The sequence below is a fragment of the Lepidochelys kempii genome, chromosome 1 (assembly GCF_965140265.1).
Source record: "Lepidochelys kempii isolate rLepKem1 chromosome 1, rLepKem1.hap2, whole genome shotgun sequence".
NCBI lineage: Eukaryota > Metazoa > Chordata > Testudines > Cheloniidae > Lepidochelys > Lepidochelys kempii.
Window position 1 is genome coordinate 213,116,268 of NC_133256.1, and position 21,861 is coordinate 213,138,128.

The window sequence follows — 21,861 nt, forward strand, 5'->3', positions numbered from 1 at the left end:
TGTATGAGGTTAATTGAAAAATACTATTTATTTTGTTAATCTTTTTATGGTACAAATATTTGTAATAAAAATTATAATATACAGTGACAACTGTACACGTTGTTTTCTATGTTGTAATTTTTATCAACATATTTGAAAATGTAGAAAACATCCAAAAATATTTAAATAAATGGTATTCTATTATTGTTTAACAGTGCAATTAAAACTGTGGTTAATTGCTATTAATTTTTTAAATCAAGTTCATTTGTTTTAGTTAATTGCTTGAGTTAACTGTGATTAATTGACAGACTTATTTAAAATATAAACACAGCCTTTGAAGTGAAAAAGTAAAGTGCATGCATTTCTCCCATGCATTTATAAGAGGATAAGTGATTGCCCAAGATAAAAGTCTCATGGTTTCCAAGTTCCATTGTGTGATGATATGTCAGCTTTCATCAGAAGTGCTGGCTGCTCACAAATATAGCGCTTTTTATCTTTGCAGTCATCAGAGAAGAGCTCTCCACCTCTGACAACCCCACAGTTCCCATCCACGTATCCTTTCTTTACTGGAAACCTAAAATGGGGGAAGGCGGTAGGGGAGTTATTTCAGCAATTCTTGTAATAGATACATCACAATTTTAGTTTTTTCTAAGGTGCCAAATCACTCTGGAATGTGAGTGCCATGGTATATGGCATTGCCAAATAGTTTTATTAATAACAGAACAATTGTGGAGAAGCAGAGGGAACATTATTAAAAGATTAATTAGTAAATTTGGTGGTTGTGACTATAAGGGAATAACTACATTGGCTAAGCAGGGAGTAGTGCCCCAGATACTGTGTAAACTTTTTGTATAACTCTAGAACTGCACCTATGCCATGACACACAACTTCCTGTCTCCATTTTTCAGTCCTGAGTCCCACTCCACTCTCAGCTCTGTCCTGATCTTCAGCATCCTCTGCTATTTCATTTCTGATGCTGCATCATCTATAGATTTCAATGAGTATATCTCAGTTTTGACTTGCAACCATACTCTGCTGTCTCGGGCCACTCCCAGAATTCTGAAAATACAGTTCGGTGATGATGTCCTGGTATTGCATCCTGGGTTTTTCTCCCACACTATTCTGTCAATTATCTTTGGCCATGACCTTCATGTACACACATACCATGATGTTAAGAGTGGTATAAATCCTTAAATAGCTAGCTAGATATATAAAAGACCGGCATCACCCCTTACTATTCTAATCAGCCAGCCATACCAAATTTTACATTGATTTTCAGATGCCAACTAATGTAGAATAAGACAAGACATTATCTAACTCACATTTACATCTTGAAAATCAAAATTAAAATTCAATACAGTAACTCCTCGCTTAACATTGCAGTTATATTCCTGAAAAAAAAATGATGTTAAGCAAATCCAATTTCCCCATAGAATTAATTTAAATGGGGGCGCTAGGTTCCAGGGAAATTTTTTTCACCAGACAAAAGACTATTAGATAGATAGATACACATATACACAGTATAAGTTTTAAACAAACATTTTAATACTGTACAGCAATGATGATTGTGAAGCTTGGTTGAGGTGGCGAAATCAGAGGGTGGAAGAGGGTGGGATATTTCCCAGGGAATGCCTTACTGCTAAATGAAAAGGAGTACTTGTGGCACCTTAGAGACTAACCAATTTATTTGAGCATGAGCTTTCGTGAGCTACAGCTCACTTCATCGGATGCTCACGAAAGCTCATGCTCAGATAAATTGGTTAGTCTCTAAGGTGCCACAAGTACTCCTTTTCTTTTTGTGAATACAGACTAACACGGCTGTTACTCTGAAACCTGTCATTACTGCTAAATGATGAACTAAATGCTGAGTCCTCAAGGGTTAGCATATTGCTATTAATATAGCCTTACACTCTACAAGGCAACAGGAATGGAGGGAGGTGAGACAGCATGGTAGAGAGAGATAGAGACACACACCATGTGTGTGAGATAGAGATGTCCCTTTAAGTACGCTGATGCTGCTCTAAGTACATTGCCTTTTTAAATAGATTAGCAAATTGAGACAGCAGCTGCTGCAAGCAAGCTCCCTCCGACCTGAGCCCTGTCCTGTCCCCTGCCCATGCTCTTTGGAGATAAGGTACAGAAGCAGGGGAAGGGCAAGAGAGGGGGAAAGGGGACACACTAACATTAGCACCCTAACCCTAGCCCCTGCCCCTTTGCGCAGCAAGCAGGAGGCTCCCTGGAGCAACTCCAAGGCAGAGGGCAGGAGCAGGGCAGTGGGGGGAGGGACAGCTGAACTGCTGGCAATTGATAGCCTGCTGGGCGGCTGCTGCACAGGGAACTTAGGGGAGCAGGAAGCTGATAGTGGGGCTGCCGGCCCACCCTGGTTCCAAGCCCCCACCAGCTAGCTCCACTGGGCTGCTCTTTCTGCAAGCCGTGGACAAAGCAGGCAGCTGCCAAAAAACATTATAAGGGAGCATTGTGCAACTTCAAAGGAGCATGTTCTCTAATTGATCAGCAATGTAACACCGAAAAAACATTATTCGGGACGACTTTAAGTTAGGAGTTACTGTAGTTTCAATAGCAGATGAAGCCTGAGGAATCAAAGATCCAGTTTTCATGTAAATGGCCAATTGTAAAAATGAATGAAGGGAAGGGAAATCTAGATTACATTCATAAATGAGACAGCAATGCAATTTTATCTATATAAGCTGGGGGGAGAGGTAGAGACGCTGGAGAGTAGGGATAGGGTCCAGAGTGACCTAGACAAATTGGAGGATTGGGCCAAAAGGAATCTGATGAGTTCAACAAGGACAAGTGCAGAGTCCTGCACTGAGGACGGAAGAATCCCATGCACAGCTACAGGCTGGGAACCTACTGGCTAAGCAGCAGTTCTGCAGAAAGAGACCTAGGGATTACAGTGGACAAGAAGCTGGATATGAGTCAGCAGTGTGCCCTTGTTGCCAAGATGGCTAACAGCATATTGGGCTGCATTAGTAGGAGCACTGCCAGCCAATCGAGGGAAGTGATTATTCCCCTCTATTCGGCACTGGTGAGGCCACATCTGGAGTACTGCACCCAGTTTTGGGCCCCGCACTACAGAAAGGATGTGGACAAATTGGAGAGAGTCCAGAGGAGGGCAACGAAAATGATCGGGGGTGGGCTACATGACTTATGAGGAGAGGCTGAGGGAACTGGGCTTGTTTAGTCTGCAGAAGAGAAGAGTGAGGGGGGATTTGATAGCAGCCTTCAACTACCTGAAGAGGGGTTCCAATGAGGATGGAGCTCGGCTGTTCTCAAGGAGGTGGTGGAATCTCCTTCCTTAGAGGTTTTTAAGGCCCAGCTTGACAAAGCCCTGGCTGGGATAATTTAGTTGGTGTTGGTCCTGCTTTGAGCAGGGGGTTGGTCTAGATGACCATCTGAGGTCTCTTCCAACCCTAATCTTCTATGATTCTATGATATACTGAACAGTATTTTTCATTCATTAGTGCCACCAGACACTGGTTGGAAAAGGGGGTAATTTGGTTCATATCAGAGCTCTGGCTCACATTATTTCAAATATTTCTGAGCTCACGATTTGGGATCTCCTTTGTCTTTTGGCTTCATATTGGGCACCATAGAAATGCTGCAAAATAATCCTCACAGAAATGAGAAGTTTGTAGAAGTGTCTGTGACTCACCAATCAGTGGAGAGAGCTGTGCCATTTCCCCACATCCAGGGTCTGTAGGTCTTGTCACGTGATAATCCTATCCAGCGAAAAGCTGCCAGTGGGTTTACGAAATCCTGAACAAGAACAAAACCAATTCATACAATTGCATTCATTTCCCTGCTTCTTTCATGGGCAAATAGATACCAGGTATGGTAATCTGATTAACACATCCTGATATGCTCAGGTAACCTCAGGTTGGAGCAACTCTATTGGCCAAACTGATCAAGTTCTTCATTTTCTCCAAAAACATAAGTTTAAGTCTTGTAGAAACTGTGTTAATATTCTCTCTTCCTGTCCCAACCATATTTTAACACCTTTGTCTCCATCAAAACCCTCAGGAGACTGAAGAAGTTTCCATTGGAAACTGCCAGTCCTGCTCCATTTATGCACTGCCTCGTCCCAGAGGATAAGTACACCCCCTGAGCAATTCCCTGTGCTTGCTGGCCCCATGCAGTGAAAGGCTGGACAGGGGATTCCAACCTTGATCTCTTCCAGAGAAGTACACAGCACTAATTCCTAGGACACTAATCCTGGTGCTATTGCTTTTCCTTAAACTCTGTCAGTTCTTTCAACTACTTCATTTCTTCAGTGTTGATTAATCTCTATTCACTCTTATCTGGAGGACATTATCTGAGACAGAGAAAAATGCTCAGTGCAACGTGCAGTTCCATTTTATACTACAGTAATAGCTGTACCTTGAATATGAATATGAAAAGTACTGGTGACATTGGGTTACTGCCTTGCCGGAGATGTATTTGATTTTAATTTAGAATTTAGTGATGATTCCAATACTTGCAGGAGTGGAGAAAACTCAAGATAATTAGCCTTCAAGAAAAAATATATAATAAATCAAAATACCAAATGAAGCCAAATCTCATTCTCTCCAATCCTGTTTTCACTGACAAATCTTCTATTGGCAGATTTGAATATGCAGATCTCCGAAAAAGGAAGATACTCTACCAGCTCTTCTTTGTCTTCTATCAGAAGGAGTCTGGAGCCATGAGAAGAGCAGGCCTCTCGACTCTCCAGCCAAAGTTTGTATCCAGTAGAAAAGCAGTAACATTTCTTTCCATGTTGAAACCAATGTTCTGGGCAAAGAGACTTCCATCCTTAAAAAGAAAATACAATTTAGGGTCCTATCACTCTTACTCTTGTACAGACATGTGAGAGTCAGGGAGTGTAAGATGGCTTAACTAATGTGCTGAGAAGCCAGCGCAAGGTGTAAGGTAAAGTGGGAGGTTGAGGGGCTTATTTTACAGTTTCTTATTCTCTCCAGCTGACTGCTTTTCTTGCTGTACTTCTCTCTATGGCCTTTCAGCATGTCACTTAGATCAGTTTAACTTCCCTGACCTTCCCTATGGCTCACCTCTGAATTTTGCCTAGTGAGGATATGGGGAGATTCTTTAGTAAATAGGGATAAAAAGACCAGTGTTCTGATTCACCCCAAATGTCATGATCTGTGTATTATTGATCAGTGCTGCTACAGGTGTTGGGGATTCAAGTTGAAACTATTTCAGTCAACAGGTAATGCACAGATAAAAAACACTTGTATTTTGAAGGAAATTGATCTATATCATTCCTATTCAAAACCTATGGTAGGTTTGCATTCTCACTTTGGATAATTTCCATTTCTTTTGTGAGGTTTTCCAGCTATTCACATGGTGGATCAGAGACCTGAAAAACTGAAAGCCAAAATAGCATAACAAAATGACGGACCGCTTAAAACTAAATTTAATCATAGTGTTACAGATCAATGCACTGTGCCTTTCAGGGATACAAAGGGCCCAATTGTGCCATCAGTTACTGTATATCTAATATATATCTAACATATCTAATCTATATCTATATATCTATATCTATATCTACTATATCAAATATATATATATATATATATATATATATATATATATATATATATATATATATATATATATATATATATATATATATAATATACTGTATATATATAATATATGTTTATAATAGTAAGTAAATATTAACTTAAAAATAAACATCTTGAAATTAAAAATAAAAATTGTGTGTGGCTAAAAATCCTGACTCTATGAAGATGCTGAGAAAAATGCAATTGGAAATATCCTGGTTTCTAACCTTTTAGTCACAAGAGTGATTGTTTGAAATTACTACAAAGCACAAACATGTCATTTTCCAAGTTAGGCACCCAAGGAGAAAATTAGAAATTTAAGAAGAAAATGGTAACTGGAATCTTTGCAAATGCAAGGAAGCCAAGGAATAACTGCATTAGGCAGAGAAAATTCCAGAAGTTTCAAGCCCTGAAGCTTCCTAGGAAGTATTTTATTGTTGGCCATAGGTTGCTTCATGTGGCAGATGCTGGAGGTTCAGACCCCAGATTCCACCAGAATGTCTGTGCTTTGCGTTGAGGGCCAGGGACCTGTATGGATCTTTGGTTCCTGGGCAAGACAGCTACATAGTTGTTGTGATGTCAGGGACTCTCTTGCTGAAGCTGTCCCTAGAAAATCCTGCAGGGTGAAGAAGAACGTGTAGGAGCCCAGCTGGTTCCCCTGTCCTGTTCCCTAAATCCATAATTAGATAAATAAAGAAGTGATTTTCAGAAGTGCAGCACACACAATGCAATTCACACTCCATTAATTAAAGACTATGTCAGCTCAGAATTATTTGGCGTTTTAGTGCCTTCTTTGATCATACTTTACCTTTGACACTCAAGAAACCCACTGCTATCAGCAAAGCCAGGAAGAAGATCCCAAGAATCACTACAATGAGCCTCCATACAGAAGATGGAGCAGAAGAACCTGTGTAGAGAGAGAAAAGGGAGAAATCTTTATGTGGAGTTTTGCTTTTAATGTTCTCATACAGTTCAAGGAAGGTGTGTCTTAGACTATGGACAGTTAAACAGTAGTATGTGCAGAGTCAGCAGCATGTCGCTCACAGTACCTTAGCCCTGGGGGTTCGTAGTCCTTTGTCTCCTCTGCTGCTCAGAAGCATTCTGGCATTTCAGTTCTGTGAAGGTCACCACCTCCTCGTTTATTTCTAGTGGATTATAGCATAGAAATAGCAAATTCCATTCATTGCACTGACAAAGTGGACAGCTCTGATTGCAATCTATAGAGGTATAAAACTGTCATTGCAGTATGTGAGGCAGAACTTTTGTATGAAAAGGTTTTGTCCTACAGTACAATGGCCTTCAGGAACCTATCAGTGAACTGGGATCAACAAATATCTGTGAATTCAGCAGATGCAGCTAATCACTTTTTTCTGATATCTGACTCCTATTTAGAGTCTTACCCAAAAATGTTGCTAACTTCCACTTAAAAGTTGTTCAAGTGATTAATATAACCCTTTGCATATACTATATAACCAGAAAAGTACAGTTAGAAAGGTAAGCATTAAAAGTTAGGGAAATCACCAATTAAGATAATGTATCTACTCACATACCCCTACGACTCATGCATTTGGCTTATCAAAATCTTGAAATGTAAAATTTCATTGTATATACTTCAAAAGAGTAGGAGAGCAAAAGCTGGGAGACCAAGGGAGTTAACCAGCTGAGTTTGCCAGTGGAGACAGATAGGTTTGTGTGTGTTTCTGTTTGTTTGTTTTTTTCCATTCTGTTTCCTTAAACTTGCAGGTACTGTATAAGGAAGAACCCATCAGGGCATGTTTCCATTACCACTACTATCTCTTTGTCTGTCTACACTGGTGGGGTCCCCGACCAAAAAGGCACCCTGATCCGAGAGATTTCCATGCAGGTTGTGGTCTTGACTTGCTGGGAATGTGTCCAGAATTTCCCTGCCAATGCAACCAAGCAGGGGGAACAAGCAGATGTAAGAAGTGTCTTCTGGAGGAGTCCCTTGGGAAGCAGGTAAGAGAGCTGTAAGTGGCTTGTCTGCCTAGCATCTGGGAGCATGAGAACTTCATCGACTGGACACACATGGAGACATCTGAGATGGAGGACACTGTGACTCTCTTCCTACTACAGATGCTAGCCAGCTACAGATGACTGCAGCAGCTGCAGAGGAAATGGGAGAAAGGGAAGCTCTGCAAGGAGCTGACAGACTAGTTGGCCACCTCAGTCAGTAGACAGTGCTCCCCCCCACCCCCCGCTGGTTCCATGTTAATCAATGTCAAGAACTGGTGTGCTATACTGACAACAGGAGGTGAGGAGCAGATCCCAGTGGCTGAGGAGGAGGAGCCATTTGCCCCAAGGCTGGAAGGCTCACTGCCACCACACATGGGAGGAGGACATATAGGGTGCTGGTGGTCGGGGACTCTCTTCTGAGGAGAATGAAGGCATCCATCTGCTGACCTGACATGATGTACTGGGGGGCCTGCCTGGTGCCTCTGTCTGAAACATTATGGAAAGTTTGACAATGCTCATCTGTCCCTCTTGAGTGCTACCCTATGCTACTCATCCATGTGGGCACTAATGGTACTGCCAGGTCTGAGCCAGAGCAGATCAACATGACTACAGGGCTCTGAGAGCTAGGGTGAAGGAGTCAGGGGTGAAGGTGGTGTTCTCATCCATCCTCCCTGTCCATCCTCCCTGTTGAGAGTAAGGGCCCTGGCAGGGACACAAGCATCCTGGAGAGGAAAGCATGGCAAGGCAAATGGGGTCGATGGTAGGGCTTTGGCTTCTTTTAACCAGGGGATGTGGTTCTGGAAAGAAGATCTGCTGGACATGAATGGGGTCCTCCTGACCAAGAATGGGAAGAGCATAGTTGCGCATGCGGTCAGGTGACAAAATCCCAAAGGTAAGCATAAAAAGGTGACCTTAGCAGAAGGTTAGATGTTGGTGGGGGGGACATGGGAAATTTCATTAGGGCAAAGAAGCAACAAAGAAGAAATCAGTGGGGCAATCGGATCAACATTTTAGATATCTGTAAACAAATGTAAGGAATAGGGGGAATAAACAGGAAGAACTGGAAGCATTGGTACATAAGCTAAATTTTGATTTAATTGGCATCACAGAGACTTGACGGGATAAGTCTCATGACTGGAATATTAATATTGAGGGTTATAGCTTGTTCAGAAAGGACAGGTAGGAAAAAAGGGAGGAGGGGTTGCATTATACATAAAGGATATATACAATTGTTTGGAGGTCCCTAAGATGGTGGGAGGCAGACCAGTTGAGAGTCTCTGGGTAAAGATAAAAGGGTTAAAAATAGGGGCGATATCATGGTGGTGTTAGGCAAAAAGATTTTTTCCCCAAGAATCAGGCAAACACATACAATACTGAAGGGGGTTTATTTACGGTACCGGGAAGACTGACAAGCAGCTTTAAAGATATGGTGCTATAGTGGCCAATTATATAATTTTTTTATTAATTTATTTGCATTTATTTGTACATATAGAGACAGGCATTTGTTACAAGTCAAGAGAGAAGCCTAAACAAAGACAAAACTAAGAACAGTACGTACATATAGAGGTCATCCTATTGCATTAAGCATTTATGGCTACCTTGCGGGGGGAAGAGGCAGGGTGGGGGTGTATGGATGAGTGCTTACAGATATCTGGTGGGCTGTGAAGGGTGGGTCAGCATTGTTCTAAGAGCTGAGTTACTGGGCAGGCATTGACCATATAAGCTCATCAATTATTTACAGTTGTTCCTGTCCTTCCTACTGAATGCTTATTGAAACATTCCTGCTTGTTTTAGCTGTTAGCTAAATTTTAACTCTTTCCTGACAGTGGGGATCTACTATAGACCACCAAATTAGGATGAGGCAGTTCTAAAACAAATAACAGAAATAATCAAAACACAGGACCTGGTAATAAAGGGGGGACTTTAACAACCCATCACCTATTGGGAAAGTAATACATCAAAACACAAAACCTCCAGTAAGTTCTTGGAATGTATAAGGGACAACTTTTTGTTCCAGAAAGTGGAGGAAGTAACCGGGGACAGCCATTTAGACTTGATTCTGACCAACAGGGAGGTATTGGTAGCGAAGGTGAAAGGCAATTTGGGTGACATTGACCATCAAATGACAAATTTTTATGATTCTAAGGAATGAAAGGAGTGAGAGCAGCAGAATAAGGATAATGGACTTCAAAAAAGCAGACTAACAAACTCAGAGAACTGACAGCTGAGATCTCATGGGAAGAAAATCTAAGGGAAAAAGGAATTCAAGTGAGCTGGAAGTTCCTCAAGGAGACAATATTAAAGCCACACTACAAACTATTCTGATGCAAAGAAAAGATAGGAACAATAGTAAGAGGCCAATATGCCCTCCATCAGGAGCTCTTTAATGACCTGAAAATGAAAAAGGAATCCTAAAAAAAGTGGAAACAGTCAAATTGATAAGGAAGAGTGTAAAACAACAGCAAAAGTATGTAGGGATAAAATCAGAAAGGTTGAGGCACAAATTGAGTTAAAGCTGGCACGGGACATAAAAGGCAATAAGAAGTAATTCTTTAAATACATTAGGAGCAAAAGAAAGACAAAGGAAAGTGTAAGACCTCTACTTAGTAGGGAAAGAGAGCTAATAAATGATGACATCAAGAAATCTATTGTGCTTAATGCCTATTTTGCTTAAGTCTTCACTAAAAAGGTTCATGATGACCAGATACTCAACACAATTAATATTGACAACCAGGGAGAAGGAATGCAAGTCAAAATAAGGAAAGAACAGGCTAAAAATATTTAGATAAGTTAGATGTATGCAAGTTGTCAGGGCCCGATGAAATTCATCCTAGGGTACTTAAGAAACTAGCTGAAGCAGTATTGGAGCCATTAGCAATTATCTTTGAGAACACTTGGGACATGGGAGGGGTTCCAGAAGACTGGAGAAGGGCAAACATAGTACCTAGCTTTAAAAAGAGAACAAGAAAACACCTGGGAATTATAGACCAATCAGCATAATTGCAATACCTGGAAAGATACTGGAGCAAATTGTCAGTCAATATGTAAGCACCTGGAGGATAATAGGGTTATAAGGAATAGTCAGCATGGATTTGTCAAGAACAAATCATGCCAAACCAACTTAACTTCCTTCTTTGATAGGGTTACAGACCTAGTGGATGTGGGGCAGAAGTAGATATGATATACCTTGATTTTAGTAAGGCTTTTAACACACTTCTACATGATATTCTCATAAGTAAACTAGGGAAACGTGGTCTAGATGGAATTACAATAAATTGGGTGCACAACTGGCTAAAAGACTCTACTCAGAGAGTAGTTATCAATGGTTTGCTGTCAAATTGAGAAGATATATCTAGTGGTATCTTTCAGGGATCAGTTCTGGATCTGGGTCTATTCAATATTTTCATTAATGGCTTGGATAATGGAGTAGAGAGTATGCTTATAGAATTTGCAGATGACACCTAACTGGTATGGGTTGAAAGCAGTTTGGAGGACAAGTTTAAAATTCAAAATGACCTTGACCAATTGGAGAATTGGTCTGAATTCAACAGGATGAAATTCAATGAAGACAAGTGCAAAGTACTTCACTTAGGAAGGGAAAATTGAATGCACAACTACTGTAGCATTCATGCAAGGTTCATGCACTTGGCAACATTCAGGGCACACCCGGAGTGTTGTGTAGGAGCAGTGCACACATGACTCCTCTCAAGGGCATGAACCTTGGAATCTCGCCCAGATGACATGAACCGTGGGAAGCCTCCCAGGACTGGGCTCAAGGCCCGAGAGCAAGGAATGCGGTAGATAGATATTGGTAAATAAGAATATTAAACAAAGCCAGTGTATTCCTTTTATCTGTTGGAGTATGTAATGCGCGGGGGGAGAGAAAGAATAAAAGAGAGGGTGGAAAGCTGACAGCAGACCAGCCCGTCGGCAGACCAGCCTGCTTGCTTGCTTGCTTAAAGCCTTGTTCTGTCTTGTATTTGAACCGCAACAACTGGCACCCAAACGTGGGGCCCTCAGCACTCACCTCGCCTGGCAAGGGTTTCAGACGCGTCACTCATCTGTTTCGCGGATCCCAGTGAGTATTTTTCATTGTGGTAAGTATGGGAAGCTCCATCTCTGCTTTGCAAGTGCAACACCGCAAAGAGCTACAGTATTTGCTGCGTAAGGCTCAGCATGATTGCCCCACTCAAGAACTCACTCTTCTGCTACAGGAGGTGAGTGCCCAATGCCCGTGGTACCCTGAAGCCAGAACCCTTAAGCTAGCGGACTGGGAGCGGTTGGGCCAGACATTGCACAAAGAGCCTCAGGTGCCCGTGCAGGCTTTACATGCCTGGCACCTCTGCCGCGACGCGATACAGCGTGTCGCCTCGGAAAGATCCTCTCCCGCGCCAGTAGAAGGGCTGCCGATCTCGCCACCCCCGTTTGCTCCTGCAGCCATCCCTCCCCCTGCTTCGCCCCCAGCGCCTCAATTACCACCGCCTCCCCTGTCTTCCCCACCGGAGCCAGTGTGTGATCACCATCCCCCCGTGGGGCCCCATGCTCCGGGGCCCCCCAGGGGGTCGTCCGCGTCTGCTCAGGGGCTTTCGCTGGTGCAACAAATGGTTCACACAGCGAAGACTCGCTCAGATATTACAGCAGAGGAGGTGGCTGATCTGGTCTCAGTTTGTCCGGTGACCTGGCAGGATGATGGCCAGGGCAACCAGCTTGCAAACTGGGTCAGTTTGCCTTACTCGGTGATCCGAGAGGTAAAGAAAGCGATTTGCGAGTTTGGCCTCACTAGCACGTATGTGCGTGGTCTCATTGAAGGGCTAGGTACTGGGTACACCCTGGTCCCTGAAGACTGGAAGGCGCTGTTGCGCATGATGCTGACGCCCAGTCAGTATGTTATTTGGCTTAGTGAGTTTCGGCAGATGGCGGAACGCCAAGCCCAGGTATATAGAGAGCAAGGTGTCATTTATGAGCACTTGGCAGGGGAGGGCCAGTTTGCTACGGTTCAGATGCAGTCTCAACTCCCTCAGGCCGTCTTCCCCATTATTTCCACCTGCGCCCAGCATGCCTTCCGGAAGGTCCCGGATTCAGGCAGGCCTACTAAAAGTTTTGCCAGTATCCGTCAGGGTGCATCAGAGTCCTTTATGGATTTTACCAACAGATTGCAGGAGGCTATCCTCCGACAGGTGGATAGCCCTGCAGCAGCTCAGGAGATCCTGTTAAAAATGGCGGTTGAAAATGCGAACGAGGATTGCTGCCGTGCTCTCCAGGCGGCACAAGCCGCTGGCGTTCTAGAGCTGTCGGACATGCTGCGGGCATGCCAAAACATCGGCACACAAGCACATAAAGCTGGAGTTCTGGCTGCTGCCCTGCGAAAAAGCGGAAAGGAGGGGAAGCGTTGTTACCGCTGTGGTAAGGCGGGTCACTTTCAGCGGGAGTGCCGCTCCTCGACGGTACCCGCTCGCCCCTCAGAGAAGTGCCCCAAGTGTCGGAAGGGCTATCACTGGGCTAATCAGTGTCATAGCAGGTCGGGAAACCGCACGATGGGTCCCCCCCGAACCCAGGGCCAAACGGGGGTGTTTCCCACTCAGACAACTGTTCCTCTGCCTTAAAATCCATACAATCCATGAGGGCGGCGACTGCCGGAAGTGCTGGGCTTGATTTGATTATGCAGGAGGACACTGATTTTCGGTTGCCGGGGGAGGTTTGCGCCATACCTACACAGGTGACGGGACCTCTCCCTGCCGGATTTGTGGGTCTGGTTCTTCCTCGCTCACACGCTGGGAAACAGGTTTTTTTTGTCATCCCAGGGGTCATTGACGCCGATTACACCGGCGTTATTAAGGTTCAGGTGTGGACCCATCTTCCGCAGTCGCTCCCATGTGGACGATCAATTGCACAATTGATTTTAGTCCCCTCTCAGGTGCCAGCCACAGAGGATTGGGCCTGGGGCGGGAACGGCTTTGGATCAACGCTGTCTCAGTTGCCGTCTCACAACACGTCCTCTCCACTTGTTGCTCTAACAATGTCGCTCCACTCCTCGAAACCTCAGTTAACACTTCTTTTAAATAATTTTCCTTTTACAGGGCTGGTGGACACTGGAGCTGATGTTACAGTGATTCGTGATCAGGACTGGCCGGTCAGTTGGCCAAGAGTTCCTTCTAAAGAGTTGTGGGGGATCGGGGGTAGCAAACCTGGGCACCAAAGTTTGTCTTGGGTCACGGTCTCTAAACCAGGAGGCCGTGCCCTTGCTACGATCCGCTCTTTTGTGCTCCCTGTCCACCTCAATATTTGGGGCCGTGACTTACTTGTAAAGCTGGACACCACCCTCGATATTAATATATAATGGCCCAAAACCTTCCCGCACCCACCTTGCCCTCCGCATTACACTTGGTGTGGCAATCCTTAGAGCCCGTATGGATTGACCAGTGGCCCCTCCCTCTAGAGAAGCTGAAAGCGCTTCATTCGCTTGTGCAACAACATTTGCATGCACAGCGCTTGGAAAACTCCACTAGTCCTTGGAACACCCCGGTGTTCGTTATTAAGAAAAAATCGGGTGCATGGCGGCTGTTACATGATTTAAGGGAAATAAATAAACGCATCCAACCCATGGGCCCCTTGCAGTTTGGGTTGCCAAACCTGAATTTAATTCCTCAAACCGATCAGCTTTGTGTGTTAGATTTAAAAGATTGTTTCTTTACCATCCCCCTTTGCCCACAAGATCGCAAAAAATTCGCGTTTACAGTGCCAGAATATAATAATCAGCGACCTTCTCAAAGGTATCAGTGGAAGGTCTTGCCCCAGGGAATGCAAAATAGTCCAACCTTGTGTCAACTTTTTGTGGATCGGGCCCTCGCCCCTTTTCGTGCCCGATACCCCACACTAAAGGTCTACCATTATATGGATGACATTTTGCTTAGTGGTCCCCAGGTCACGGCACAACAGCTTGAATATTTGTCCCAGATTCTCGGCCGAAATGGCCTGTTAGTGGCACCAGAAAAGATCCAACGCTCTTATCCCTACCAATACCTCGGGCATAAGGTTTTACAAACCTATGCTGCCCCTGTTCGCCCGGAAGTGGTCCTACCCCAACCCCTAACCCTTGTTAAATTACAACAAATTTTGGGTCATTTAAATTGGATTCGACCCTACTTCCGTCTCCCCACATCGATGCTGTAGCCGTTGTTCGAGCTCCTACGTGGAGCTTGGGCACCGGGCACAGTTATTGCTATTACTGAGGAGCACATTGCCTGCATTCAACAGATTAATGCAGTGTTGAGTCAGCAGTTTGTGGATAGACTCACTGAGGTTCGTCCCCTGTGGTTAGTTCTCCTTGCCACCCCTCATATGCCTACTGCTGCTCTGTTTGTACCTCGTACAAACACAGCTGTCTCTGTCATAGAGTGGATATATTTGTCTTCCACTCCTCCTCGGAACATTTATCCTTATTTAGACGCCCTGTCCGACCTTGTTCGTAAAGCCCGCCACCGTGCAGTGCAACTCACAGGCACTGATTTAGTTGCCGTTGTTTTCCCCTTATCACATAGTGAATTTGATTCCTTGTACCACACCTCTTTGGCCTGGCAGGTTGCTCTTTGTGATTATGTGGGAGAGATTTCTTATAATTCCCCAAAAGATCCTCGGTTGGTGATCACACAAAAGGTGCCACGAATCATTCATCATCTTAGCCGCTCTCGACCTATTGTTTCAGCTATCACTTTTTTTTACTGATGGCTCTCCACATTGCGGTGTTGTCACCTATCAATTAGGTGACCCCCCTTGTTGGCATTCTCATTTTACGCTGCCTCAGCATTCCGCGCAGCGCTCAGAACTGGCTGCTGTTATTTTGGCCTTTCAATTTTTTGCTGATTGTCCCTTTAATTTAATTGTGGACACCCATTATGTTTATCAGGTAATTGATCATTTACCCCTTACCCTCATTACCCCTCAGGTCGATGCAGACCTTCTTCTCCTGTTTTTGTCCTTACAGTATTTTATCACCACTCGTAATTTCCCTTATTTTGTTGCTCATATTTGCAGTCTTACCCCCCTCCCTGGGCTACTTACTGAGGGCAATGCGCATGCTGATCACGCATTACGTGGTCAGGTAAATTCCCTTTTTTCTGACCCCATTGAAAGCCATTCCTTTTTTTCATCAGTCTGCCTCTGTTTTGGCCCGACAGTTTCACCTTCCTGCTGATCATGCACGTTCTATTGTTCGCTCCTGCCCCCACTGTGCTGCTGCTGCCCCTACCTTTTTTTATGCCGTTAACCCCAGGGGTGCCACTGCGAATCAGCTGTGGCAAATGGATGTCACTCACGTGCCACAATTCCGCCCCTATTCGTTTTTACATGTTTCCATTGATACCTATTCGGGATTCTTCTGGGCAACCCCACAGCGTGGGGAAGCCACTCCCAAAGTTATTCACCACTTGCTAGCCTGTTTTGCTGTTATGGGTCGCCCGAGCCAGATAAAAACAGATAATGCCCCAGCCTATTGCTCCACAGCCCTTTCCACCTTTTGTGCCCAATGGGACGTCCGTCTCAAACACGGGATCCCTTATAATTCCACGGGCCAAGCCATTGTTGAACGTGCAAATCGCACGCTAAAAACTTTGCTCGACAAACAATTAAAACAAGGGGAGCTGCGTCTCCGAACCTTAGGAGACATTCAGCAACAATTGCATGTCCTTTTATTTACTTTAAATAATTTAACACTGAATACAGATCAGCAGACCCCCGCGGATTGGCATTTTCACAAATCCGAGGTACTGGAAAGACCGCGTGTCTATTACCGTCAGCTGCCCGATCCGCAATGGTTGGGCCCAGTACCTTTGGGGTGGGGGATATGCTGCTGTGTCTCTCCCTGCAGGACCGTTGTGGGTTCCGGCCCGGTGTGTGCGACTGGCACTGAAACAGCATGGCGTGGCACCAGGGGCTGTCGAACCCCATACCGGAGTTTCAGCTGACCTTGGAGGAGAACGCGGTGCCTCCCGGGTCGACAATGGCGGGACGGAGATGAAGGAGACGTAGCGTCCCAAGCCAGCCCGTGACATGGGGAGCAGTGAAAGCATTGGTCGCCGCGGCTCAACGAAGACTGGCAGCAAACCAACAGCCAGAGACTCCTGAGACTCTGTTTGTGGCCATTCTCACCCAAATCACTGCTAATTCTGTATTGATTGTGTGCCTTATGTGCCTGCTATTTCCTGTAGGAGTTGACTCGGGAGCACCTCCTCCGTTACGGGCCCGAATGACATATAACCTATGGGAAAGATTGGCTTCAATAGCAAATGTTACCCACTTTTGTTTATCTGATTTTGTAGCAGCTGAAGAATTTTTAGGTACGTGCCTTATTCCAGTACGTCATCACCCTGAGAAAATAGGGAATGAGATGATGCTCGCTGCTTACGCGAACCTCTCTTCCCAGTACTCTAGCATGGCTAATTGGGGCCCGGCCAATTACACTTTACCTTCTTGGGCTTATTTTTTGCTGTTGCTGTGTGCAATGTATTTCCTTTTTGTTAAGGCTTTGTCGAGACCCGCCCTGGCAGGCTCCACGAGTTATGACCTTGTCTGTCCGGGAGTTAATTGGCTTGCAAAAGCAAATTGTTGGCTATCATGAGATGGTTGAGCACAAATAAACAAAAAAGGAGGGGATGTAGCATTCATGCAAGGTTCATGCACTTGGCAACATTCAGGGCACACCCGGAGTGCTGTGTAGGAGCAGTGCACACACGGCTCCTCTCAAGGGCATGAACCTTGGAATCTCGCCCAGATGACATGAACTGTGGGAAGCCTCCCAGGACTGGGCTCAAGGCCTGAGAGCAAGGAATGCGGTAGATAGATATTGGTAAATAAGAATATTAAACAAAGCCAGTGTATTCCTTTTATCTGTTGGAGTATGTAATGCGCGGGGGGAGAGAAAGAATAAAAGAGAGGGTGGAAAGCTGACAGCAGACCAGCCCATCGGCAGACCAGCCTGCTTGCTTGCTTAAAGCCTTGTTCTGTCTTGTATTTGAACCACAACAACTACAAATGGGGAATAACTGTCTAGGTAGCAGTACTGGGGGCTACAGTGGACCACAAACTGAATATGAATCGTCAATATGCTGCAGCTGAAAAAAAGGCTAATCTGATTGTGAGGGAATTAACAGGAGTGTTGGATGTAAGACACAGGAGGTAATGGATCACCTCTACTCAGCATTGGTGAGGCCCCAGCTGAAGTACTGTGTTCAGTTCTGGACATCACAATTTAGGAAGGATGTGGACAAATTGGAAAGAGTCCAGAGGACATCAACAAAAATGATAAAAGGTTTAGAAAACCTGACCAATGGGGAAAGACTGACAAAACTGGGCATGCTTAGTCTTGAGAAAAGAAGACTGAAGTGGGACCTGATAACAGTCTTCCAAAATCTTAAGGGTTGTTATAAAGATGAGGGTGATCAATTGTTCTCCATGTACACTGAAAATAGGACAAGAAGTAATGGGCTTAATCTGCAGCAAGGGAGATTTAGGTTAGATATTAGGAAAAACTTCCTTATTTTAAGGGTAGTTAAACTCTGAAAGAGGCTTCCAAGGGAGGTCATGGGGACCCTGGCATTGGAACCATTTAAAAAAAAAGTTGGACAAATGCCTGTCAAGGATGGGCTAGGTTTACTTGGCCCTGTCACAGCACAGAGGGCTGAACTTGATGACGTCTCAAGTCCCTTCCAGCCCTTCATTTCTATGATTCTAACACAAATTTAACTCTGATCTACAATACACATTTATAAACTCATGCAACACATTTAGTGTTATTTCTTTAATTTAAAGCTTGCTCCTGCTGTCATTGAAGTCAATGGCTGTTTTACAACTGATTTCAGAGAAACGTGGCACTTGACATTATGCTCTTCTTGGTGAAGACAATGTTTTCCTTCTTCTTCATCATCATCTTTTTAAAAAGGAGCATTTTTAAATGTCATGGTCTCAAAAACTGACTGATCAATGTCTTTGATGCTCACTGGAATTCTTCCACAGGTCAAGAAATCCTCTGCTGGACAGGAATGAGTTTAATGTCTCTGGGATAGTAAATAAATATGGCCAGTTAAGGATGAGTCATGACTTCATGACGTTGACTATGACAATCAGGCAAAGCAGAGAGAAACTGGTACTTTATTGAGTATGAATATGCTTCAGAAGGGAAAGTAGAATTCAGATATCACCTCCTTTAATCCTCCCACAACAAGGCATGACTTAAAGAGGCCATGTCTCTTTGAACATGGGGCGATTCAAACAACATTCTTTGACAAGGAATGGTTTGCAAAAATATAATCACAGTACTGTGTTCCAGGGTTCTGGAGGTTTGATGGTTTTTATTCCCCACTTCCAAATTACTGTGTATCATTCTTGGGGCACTTCAGTAGCTGAAAGATGTTAAGTTACTAAAATAACTGTGCCTAACAATGAAGAAAAAGCTAATAATCTAAAGCCAAGTAAAATATGTACAGCTCACAGAAGAGATTTAACATGGACAATAAAATATCAGTAATAGCAGATATGGTCTCAGATGTTTATAAACATACCTACACCTTTGGCCCTGGTGTTCTTCTCTCTCTGTTTCTTATGCTGCTCAGAAGGAGCGTTAAATATCAAGTCTACATATGTCACTGCCTGTTCACTCATTTCTGGTACATTCTGGGATAAAAAGGTTGGATTTAGTAGACTGAGATAAACAATGGGATCTGGTGGAAACTGATACTAATACTAAGGAACCATAACAGTAATTATCATAGCAGAATAACTGGGTGTTTTGGAAGAACAAAGCCTCTGTCCCATTGCACTTGGAATATGGCATATAGTTCTGAGTTCAGAAATATCACAAGGGGCAGGGGGTCCTCTTTCCCACTAGCTGCTTGAGGGAGGGAGGATTATGATCACTGTTTTCATTTGAGTTATTTTTCTCATTTTTGTTTGTTCCCATTCATATGTTTATGGCATGATTCTTTCAAATGCTTTATCTAGTGTAATTTTAAATGTTTCTTGCAGAGGGATTTCCACCATTTGCCTTGGGAAACTTTCTTTTGTTTTAATTCCTTCCCTTTACATCAAGTTCTACAATTTCACACCACCCTAAACCACCAATTTTCCTATTTGATGATGATACACTTTCAATATTTCTAGACAGTCATCATTCATCCCCTTTTAACAATGGTTTGTAAATTCATTACATATATTTAGTTCTTCAGGCTTTCTTTATAAGTCAATCCATCCAGCCCCTTTAATAAAACAAATATCTTCTTTTCTGAATTCCTTCCAAACTGCCCACTTCCTGCTTCTTTTTTTTAGAAGATGTGTTTATCTAAATCTTTGGGTCAGGGACCATGACCAAAATGTTCAAAAACAGGTGCTAAAAATTAGGCTTCTAAGTCTATGTGAGGCTGCCTTTTTATGAAGCCTGGTTTTCAAAAGTGCTCAACACCAAGTAGCAACTATAGACTTTTCAGAGGGGCTGATGGGTGCTCAATGTTTTTGAACAGAAATTAATTTTTAGGTGTATAGATGTGGTTTAAAGAGGCCAACTTTAGGCACCCATTTTTGAAAATCTTGGCCCATCTCCTCTCTGTGCTATATAATTAGCTACACAGTAGATGTTCAACAAATAAATAATAAAATACTACTAATAATTAATCAAAATGGAAATGCACAGAACTGAATTCTAGGCATGCTCTCATCAGAGCCATAGAGAGAGAGAGACTGTCCTGTAGCAAGATGCACCTATCTATGCACAAAATTTTATTAGCTTTTTCACTAACATATTGAATTGCAAGAATATATCCAATGTGCTATCCACTCTCATGGCAAGTCTACACTACAGTGAGACATTGGCACAGGTGCACTGATGCAGCTGAGCCGCTGTACCATGTCTGGTGAAGACGCACTATGCACACAGGAGAGCACTCTCCCATTGGTACAATTACTCCACCTCAGCAAGAAACGTAAGCTATGTCAGTGGGAGAACATCTCCCACCAACATAGCACTGGTGTGGACAGCACAAAACATGCTTTGCTCAGGCAAGGGTGGAGGGGGCTTTTTCACACCCCTGAGAGACATAAATTAGATTTACTTAGGCTGTAGTGTAGACCTGCCCTCACTTTCCTACTTCATTACCGTTTTCCATTTCTCCCTACCACTGAATAGCTGTGTGTTGAATTATTACAACAGATGTAATAGTTTTAATTTTATTTTCGGATCATTTTGCTAAAGTTTCCCAACTGCTTTGAGTTATCTATCGGGTCTTGTTTGTGTTTGTAACACCCCTCCATTTAGCATCATCTGAGAATGGAATTTGTAAACATACAATATATTAACAGTCTATTCACTGCAGTTTCCAGCCTATTTATGAAGATGATAAATAACAAAGATCCTGCCACTAAACTCAGCCCATTTCTGTTTATCATTAACCTTAGTACACTGTACTTCAACCAGTTTTTTGTTCAGTGATAATGTTCTTATCCAAGACTTTTTGAATTAATTACCCAAGTAAGCTTTCTTGAGAAACTGTCAAATTCCTCACTAAAATCAGGATAGTATATTTCCTGTCTTTTCCAGTTTATGTTGATCTTGTAGATTTGGTGTATATAGTGATCAAGTCTACATACTGCACAGGAGATGAAAAAATATAGAAATGTAAACTTCTAATACTGGTTTGGCTGAGATAAGTCCTTTCTTATTCTAAAAATAATAATGATAAAATAATACTATATTTCATAGTGTCTCAAATTTTAATCAGAAGAAAAATATTGTACAGGATGCAGAAATAAGTCTATTTCAGAATAACTAACTTCACTCATTTTTTGAATTATAGAGAAGCAATCACCTATACCTCTTGTAACAAATATGCACTCTACCAATTAAAGCCCCGGAACAATGTGGAGATTATACCTTTGTAGCTTTTTGATAGCAGGCTGGAGGGCAGGAACTAGGCCTTGAAGTGCTGAAGATGTTTTTGTCTTTCATGAAAAGCCCTTGGGGACGGAGAGAGAGCGAGTCTCGTATCACCCTGTCACTGCCGTGTAAGGAGATGGACAACAGGAGCTGAGAGGGGAAGAATTATTCACTCTGCAATGCTCCATCTGAAACCGCACAGGAAGTTCTCACCCTGCTAGTTTGAAGTGCGCTGCGCCCTCACAAAGCGCTCACAGGATCTTCTCTCTTTGTAGGTTTACGCAAGGCCTAAGGTGTTAAATTTAACCTGCTTGAGGTCAGTTAAATATTGAATTTATTAAACAAGGTTGCTTCAGAAACCATTGATCCGCTAGTGCTTCTGCACTTCTTAAAACATGGGGCAAG

The 21,861-nt window shown here is 43.4% G+C and overlaps 2 protein-coding genes across 2 annotated transcripts; one reads left to right on the forward strand and one right to left on the reverse strand.

Moving 5' to 3' along the window:
- Positions 1 to 314: 314 nt before the first annotated feature.
- LOC140906868 (natural killer cells antigen CD94-like) lies at positions 315 to 8,408 on the reverse strand. The gene is made up of 5 exons (XM_073331732.1): positions 8,381 to 8,408; positions 6,376 to 6,474; positions 4,646 to 4,794; positions 3,656 to 3,759; positions 315 to 553 (listed from the first exon to the last, which is right to left on the reverse strand). Exons 1-5 carry the CDS (start codon positions 8,406 to 8,408, stop codon positions 391 to 393), a joined length of 543 nt encoding a protein of 180 aa, XP_073187833.1. The 3' UTR covers positions 315 to 390.
- Positions 8,407 to 17,465, forward strand: LOC140906908 (endogenous retrovirus group K member 9 Gag polyprotein-like). The gene is made up of 5 exons (XM_073331862.1): positions 8,407 to 8,433; positions 9,559 to 9,637; positions 12,156 to 12,944; positions 13,619 to 13,671; positions 16,405 to 17,465. The coding sequence occupies exons 1-5, from the start codon at positions 8,407 to 8,409 to the stop codon at positions 16,444 to 16,446; spliced, it is 990 nt and encodes a 329-aa protein (XP_073187963.1). The 3' UTR covers positions 16,447 to 17,465.
- The last annotated feature ends 4,396 nt before the right edge of the window (positions 17,466 to 21,861 follow it).

What these genes read in the sequence shown, in the direction of transcription:
- LOC140906908 (XM_073331862.1), top strand. Translation starts at nt 8,407, where the DNA reads ATGCGGTCAGGTGACAAAATCCCAAAG. An exon ending in CAGGTGACAAAATCCCAAAG is followed by an intron (nt 8,434 to 9,558) that starts GTAAGCATAAAA and finishes TTTTTGTTCCAG; the next exon opens with AAAGTGGAGGAAGTAACCGG. An exon ending in GAAGCGTTGTTACCGCTGTG is followed by an intron (nt 12,945 to 13,618) that starts GTAAGGCGGGTC and finishes TTCCTTTTACAG; the next exon opens with GGCTGGTGGACACTGGAGCT.
- LOC140906868 (XM_073331732.1), bottom strand. Translation starts at nt 8,408, where the DNA reads ATGCGCAACTATGCTCTTCCCATTCTTG. An exon ending in GGGTTTCTTGAGTGTCAAAG is followed by an intron (nt 4,795 to 6,375) that starts GTAAAGTATGAT and finishes TTTCTTTTTAAG; the next exon opens with GATGGAAGTCTCTTTGCCCA. An exon ending in TAGAAGACAAAGAAGAGCTG is followed by an intron (nt 3,760 to 4,645) that starts GTAGAGTATCTT and finishes GTTCTTGTTCAG; the next exon opens with GATTTCGTAAACCCACTGGC.